Source organism: Oncorhynchus gorbuscha, linkage group LG23, assembly GCF_021184085.1.
Source record: "Oncorhynchus gorbuscha isolate QuinsamMale2020 ecotype Even-year linkage group LG23, OgorEven_v1.0, whole genome shotgun sequence".
In the NCBI taxonomy this organism is placed as follows: Eukaryota; Metazoa; Chordata; class Actinopteri; order Salmoniformes; family Salmonidae; genus Oncorhynchus; species Oncorhynchus gorbuscha.
Window position 1 is genome coordinate 21,048,665 of NC_060195.1, and position 7,531 is coordinate 21,056,195.

General features: G+C 40.4%; 1 protein-coding gene across 1 annotated transcript in view; it reads left to right on the top strand.

Moving 5' to 3' along the window:
* Positions 1-6,167, top strand: part of LOC124010640 (protocadherin Fat 1-like) — a 49,976-nt gene extending 43,809 nt beyond the window's left edge. The window contains exons 31-32 of the mRNA XM_046323310.1: positions 430-474; positions 6,048-6,167. Of these exons, the coding sequence (XP_046179266.1) occupies positions 430-438 (9 nt within the window). The 3' untranslated portion in view covers positions 439-474; positions 6,048-6,167. The remainder of the gene's footprint in view (positions 1-429; positions 475-6,047) is intronic.
* Positions 6,168-7,531: the final 1,364 nt, after the last annotated feature.

Sequence of the window (7,531 nt, forward strand, 5' to 3'; positions counted from 1 at the left end):
CATTGACGTTCTGGGAAGTAGCCCAATGGTCTCCTGATAGTCTGACAAGCTACATATACAGTACTGATAGTCTGGCAATCAACTGATAGTTTTACAGTCTCCTGATAGTTTGACAATCTACATATACAGTACTGATAGTCTGGCAATCAACTGATAGTTTTACAGTCTCCTGATAGTTTGACAGTCTCCTGATAGTCTCCTGGTGTAAGATCACATCCTTGTGTTGTCCTGAACTCTTGTGTTAAGTGTAGTTTGTGGCTTCTGTGGTTCCAATCCATACCATTAGCATTTGTTTATTTTGAAACAACATATGGTTAAATTCCCATCTATTTATTTCCACCTCCATTACTCAAGAGTATTCACCCTATGTAGTATTTGGTACATTTATTGTGTGCTAATGTTAGATTTCTCTCATCACTCCCTCCTTAGCCCTCATAGGACTTCAATCACACAGTATTTACTGTGGAAAATAAGGTATCATTCCTATCTTATACTACACTAGTTGTTTCAGGAGATAGTTGTGTTCAGGGAGGCAGGAGATACAGTGTCTTGCAAAAGTATTCATCCCACGTTCTGTTTTTCCTATTTTGTTGCATTACAACCTGTAATTTAAATTGATTTTTGTTTGGATTTCATGAAATTGACATACACAAAATAGGCCAAATTGGTGAAGTGAAATTAATTACTTTTTTCTTTTACAGAAAAGTGGTGAATGCATATGTAATCACCCCCTTTACTGTGAAGCCCTGAAATAAGATCTGGTGCAACCAATTACCTTCAGAAGTCACATAATGAGTTAAATAAAGTCCATCTAAGTGTCACATGATCTCAGTATATATACACCTGTTCCAAACGGCCCCAGAGTATGCAACACCACTAAGCAAGGCGCACCATCAAGCAAGCTGCACCATTAAGACCGTGGAGCTCTCCAAACAGGTCAGGGAGAAAGTTGTGGATGAGTACAGATCAGGGTTGGGTTATAAAAAATATTCAAAACTTTGAGCATCCCACGGAGCACCATTAAATTCATTATTAAAAAATATAAATAATGTGGCACCACAACAAACCTGACAGGAGAGGGCTGCCCACCAAAACTCACAGACCAGGCAAGGAGGGCATTAATCAGAGAGGCAACAAAGAGACCAAAGATAACCTTGAAGGAGCTGCAAAGCTCCACACCGGAGATTGGAGTATCTGTCCATTGGACCACTTTAAGCCATACACTCCACAGAGCTGGGCTTTATGGAAGAGTGGCCATAAAAAAGTAATTGTTGAAAGAAAACAATAAGCAAACACGGTTGGTGTTCGCCAAAAGGCATGTGGGAGACACCCCATGCATATGGAAGAAGGTACTCTGGTCAGATGAGACTAAAATGGAGCTTTTTGGTCATCAAGGATGTCTGGCGCTATGTCTATGTCTGGCGCAAACCCAACACCTCTCATCACCCCGAGAATTTCATCCCCACCGTGAAGCATGGTGGTGGCAGCATGTTTTTCATCAGCAGGGATTGGGAAACTGGTCAGAATTGAAGGAGTGATGGATGGCGCTAAATACAGGGAAATTCTTGAGGGAAACCTGTTTCAGTCTTCCAGAGATTTGAGACTGGGACAGAGGTTCACCTTCCAGCAGGACAATGACCCACTGAGACATCAGTGTAAGTGCTGGAATCCAGGCTAATGCATGTTATTAGGCAACACCTTCTACCTGTCTTCCAGAGATTTGAGACTGGGACGGAGGTTCACCTTCCAGCAGGACAATGAGCCGAAGCATTCTGCTAAAGCAACACTCCAGTGGTTTAAGGGGAAACATTCAAATGTCTTGGAATGGCCTAGTCAAAGCCCAGACCTCAATCCAATTGAGAATATGTGGTATGACTTAAAGATTGCTGTACACCAGTGGAACCCATCCAACTTGAAGGAGCTGGAGCAGTTTTGCCTTGAAGAATGGGCAAAAATCCCAGTGGCTAGATGTGCCAAGTTTATAGAGACATACCCCAAGAGACTAGCAGCTGTAATTGCTGCAAAAGGTGGGTATTCAAAGTATTGACTTTGAGGGGGGTGAATAGTTATGCACGCTCAAGTTATGTTTTTTGTTGTTGTTATTTCTTGTTTGTTTCACAATAAAACATATTTTGCATCTTCAAAGTGGTAGACATGTTGTGTAAATCAAATGATACAAGCCCCCAAAAAATCAATTTTAATTCCAGATTGTAAGGCAACAAAATAGGAAAAGTGCCAAGGGTGTGAATACTTTTGCAAGCCACTGTAGTTGTGTTCAAGGAGTCAGTAGATAATTGTGTTTAGGGAGTCAGTAGATGAGGTAATGTTGGCTGTAAGTGATTCTGGCTAGAGTTCCCAGTGGTTCTGGCTAGAGGTCCCAGTGGTTCTGGCTACATCTTTACATGCAGTATATGCTCTTCAATAGGCATCAGTCCAATACACTGACTCCCATGGGTGTTAATTTGTCTCTTTGTAGTGTAAACTCTTGAAATATTGTATTTCTCTCTCAGCTGTCATTACTGGGCTTGTGTTCTTCAAAACACCAGAGGTGATGTGCTTGTCTTCCCTCCTCTCATGCTCTGTTAGCTTACCGTAGCAAACGCAGAATTGTACTCCGAAAGGACCATTTACCAATGTGCTGGCTTGTAAATAAACCCTCTATAACATCTTACCCTTGAATGTGCTGCTGAAATCCTGCTGGTGTCTAATCTGATTTAATACAGAGGAGATTTCACAATGATGTTGTGAGTTCAATAATTATTAGGTGCCGAAAACGTGTTTGGTGATGGAATATCACTTCCTTATGTTATAAAATACATTTTACTAAGACACATATGATTGTTCATGTTATGAATCACTCTGTGAGGTCTTTCTCTAACATATCATTAACATTGTATCCTAAACGTTGTATTTTGTAACCTAATACATCCAATAATACGTACCAAGATCTTCTCACCGTGACATTTGAGGATTTTATATGCTGTGGTTGTCTGAAAAGTTATTCCCGGGGGGGTCGCAAAAAGCTTAATTATACAACGGGTGGGTCTAATACTGGATGCTGATTGGTTAAAAATGCATTCCAGCCCATGTCTATTCCACAAATTACCACCGGCTAAATCTATGACGTTAAAATGCCTATTTAATCTGTCTGACTGCGCAATCCACAGTCGCAGTCAGCTCAGACAGGCATTTTATATACTAGATCTACATTGTAAAAAGCATTTGGTTTTCAACAGCGGAGATGTGTCATAGCCTTGCTGTCTGTTTCAATATTGAAATTCAGTCTCCAGCTGTTCTATGGTAATGAATGTGGTGCCGGGACGAAACAGACAGGCTGGCAGCTTTTCTCAGCCAGTCGAAATCATGAATCAGCATTTTATGGATATATACAAAGAAATGTCAATAGAAAAACACAACATACAGCTAGTTTGTTGTCATTCCAGCTTCAGTTTGAAATCATTGTTTTAGCTGTGTAGTTGGCTATCTCTGAACAGTGGCCTTGTAAGAGAGCACATTTTCTAGGCCAGGTGAAATCACACATCATTAGCTTATTCTTATGGATGTATCCCCCAAGAAGTCACTAGAAAACAGCCTAAACAAATGCAAATGCAGCTACTTTGCTGTTATTCTGGCTACACTGTTTGACTTGACTGTGTTAGTCAAAGTTGATTAGCTAGCAGGCAAGGGATAAGAACGTTGCCAGCCATCATGGCAACGGAACATTGTGTCTATAGATTTAGAACAAAAAGACTTAAATACTGGATTGCGTCTCTGGCAACCGAACCGATAGAACGAACGACCAGCCGGCTTGTGTTGCAACCCCAGATTTGGGTCAGGACTATATCTTGTGGAAGAAATAATATGAATAAATTCATCAAAATAATGTTTTTAATGAAATTGTCTATCAATCATTATTTGAATATGTTGAAAATGAATTGTAAAAAACTGAAATAAATAGCTTGCGGTACGCTCAGTGCTCCGTTGACATTTCATAGAGATACACTTGTTTTTCTGAGTAGTGTCTCATTAATATGAAAAGCGTATACTAAAATATTAAAATGTCATGTCTCAAAATTGATATCTACAGTTGAAGTTGGAAGTTTACATACACTTATGTTGGTGTCATTAAAACCACTCCACAAATTTCTTGTTAACAAGCTATAGTTTTGGCAAGTCGGTTAGGACATCTACTTTGTGCATGACACAAGTAATTTTTCCAACAATTGTTTACAGACAGATTATTTCACTTATAATATCTGTATCACAAATCCAGTGGGTCAGAAGTTTACATACACTAAGTTGACTGTGCCTTTAAACAGCTTGGAAAACTCAGTAAAATTATGTCATGGCTTTAGAAGCTTCTTATAGGCTAATTGACATAATTTGAGTCAATTGGAGGCGTACCTGTGGATGTATTTCATGGCCTACCTTCAGACTCAGTGCCTCTTTGCTTGGGGAAATCAAAAGAAATCAGCCAAGACCTCAGAAAATAATTGTAGACCTCCACAAGTCTGGTTCATCCTTGGGAGCAATTTCCAAACACCTGAAGGTACCACGTTCATCTGTACAAACAATAGTACGCAAGTATAAACACCATGGGACCACACAGCTGTCATACCGCTCAGGAAGGAGATGTGTTCAGTCTCCTAGAGATGAACATACTTTGGTGCGAAAAGTGCAAATCAATCCCAGAACAACAGCAAAGGACCTTGTGAAGATGCTGGAGGAAAAAGGTACAAAAGTATCTATATCCACAGTAAAACAAGCCCTATATCGACATAACCTGAAAGCACGCTCAGCAAGGAAGAAGCCACTGCTCTAAAACCGCCATAAAAAGGCAGACTATGGTTTGCAACTACACATGGGGACAAAGATCATACTTTTTGGAGAAATGTCCTCTGGTCGGATGAAACAAAAATAGAACTGTTTGACCATAATGACCATCGTTATGTTTGGAGGAAAAAAGGGGGAGGCTTGCAAGCCGAAGAACACCATCCCAACCGTGAAGCACAGGGGTGGCAGCATCATGTTGTGGGGGTGCTTTGCTGCAGGAGGGACTGGTGCACTTCACAAAATAGATGGCATTATGAGGTAGGAAAAGTATGTCAGGAAGTTAAAGCTTGGTTGCAAATGGGTCTTCCAATTGGACAATGATCCCAAGCATACTTCCAAAGTTGTGGCAAAATGGCTTAAGAACGACAAAGTCAAGGTATTGATTGGAGTGGCCATCACAAAACCCTGACCTCAATCCTATAGACATTTTGTGGGCAGAACGGAAAAGGTGTGTGCGAGCAAGGAGGCCTATAAACCTGACTCAGTTACACCAGCTCTGTCAGTGGGAATGGGCCAGAATTCACCCAACTTATTGTGGGAAGCTTGTGAAAGGCAACACAAAATGTTTGACACAAGTTAAACAATTTTAAGACAATGCTACCAAATACCAATTGAGTGTATGAAATCTTCTGACCCACTGGGAAAGTGATGAAAGAAATAAAAGCTGAAATAAGTCATTCTCTCTACTATTATTCTGACATTTCACATTCTTAAAATAAAGTGGTGATCCTAACCGACCTAAGACAGGGAATTTTTACTAGGATTCAATGTCAGGAATTGTGAAAAACTGAGTTTAAATGTATTCGGCTAAGGTGTATGTAAACGTCCGACTTCAACGTTATCTGTCTTACCTCTATGTTGTTTTATGTCCTCCTGATTGGAGAAGACAGATGATGAGTTTAGTTACTGTGACCCTAGTCTTGGCCATCCTACAAGGGTAAACTTTTTAACAGATGATGATAGAGACATACGGTTTGGACCATTTGGTTTCTTAGTGGAGTATCTACACATTATTTTACCAATTTGTTTTTTATTAGATTGGACACCCTATAATTATCCACAGTTTATATTCTCCAAACCTATCAGACTATTCTCCCAACAATGGTCACAGTAACAGACTACTGAGATGATCTATGCATGTCTGTATTTGTGTCTAAGGGGAGACAGACACTTTGATGCTTGTTTTTCACTGATAACATTTTCGCCCCGAATAGGCTATCACTGGGACACATCTGATTGGATGCCGAGTGCTCAGCGTCCCGTAGACCAGGAACTGTTGCAGAGTATATGTATAGAAAAGCCTGCCCCCTCCTGCATTGACCCTGACCCTGAGCTCCTCAACCTTGACTGCTATGTAGGAGGTATAGACATTGAGAGTGACTCCACCAACTGATTTCCTTTCTCTGGATGTAGATGATGTCCACCTACCTGTTAGGCATCAGGGACAGTTATGATGACTCCATCCAGACACATACTTCACCTGTAGCCAGCAGGGGGAAAACATTTACCAGCACCAGCAGCACCACCTCTACCCTACAGACCCCGCTAAGCTCCCAGGCAGTAACACAGGTATCAGCAGGGTGCATATAGGGACACACAGTGACCCCTTGGACATGAGCTGTGGATAGGAGCTCAGCAGCAGTGTGCCCGTCTCCCATGCCTCCAGCTCTGACCTGTCAGGCTTGGGTGAGGGGTCAGAGTGACCAGCAGGCTTGTTTGGTTATCTCACACCCTAACCTCTGGACACAACGCCTCTGACAGGCGACTGAAACGATAAACTTCACTTAGAGAATTCAGAGATAGACCCTGATGATCAGAGCATTGGCTCTCTATTGGAAATATGTCTTGATAGTCTTAATCAAATCTACTTTGAAACAAAAGTATACATCTCATACACATGGTTATGGGCTTTAGAAAGAGAAGACACCTTTACCATGTCAGATATAGAGTTAAAATGTATTACCCTTTGAGTTTGCATCACAATATTACACTTTATATACTTCACAGAAGACTGAAATATAACATAACCGTGATATTTTTGGCGTGTTGTAAAATAATGTTTATTAATTATGAAATTATAAAATGTATGAATAACAGGCCACTATAGGGCCATTTGGTCATTTGACTGCAGGAAAGGTGTCTTGAATGTTATGTCATTTCAGAAGAAAAAGCTCACCCCTTACGTCCATCTGTAATGGCTAACACTGTAAATACCATACACGTCTGCATATTCTTATCAGTGATATTGCATTGCATGAAGCTTATGTTAGGTTTATACTGATTATACATTAATTAGCTATTTGATTGTACTGTACAATAAACATTTATATAAATGATTCTGCCATTGAATCATTGCTGTTACGTTTGTTTTAATAAATGAATACAGATCAGTCAGCAGAAGGGACAGCCATACTGTTTTAGCATTAGCTATCCTGTTGTCCTGCCATACCCTGCTATCATCAGTAAGGAAAGGGGAAGTGGATGAGAGAAAAGTCCTCTTTTTGACCTCAAGCTCATTCTTTTAAAAAGGGGGTAACAGTTTCTATCTTCTACTTCAGACTGATATGTTTAAAGTTGGACTGAATAGGACTTTCACCAAAGAATGAAGCATTTTTACTTTGGAACACTTTCAATTTTTTTTTTACTCCAGTTTAACTTGTGAGATGTAAAAGAGCTGGGCTTCTTCCCAAATGGCACC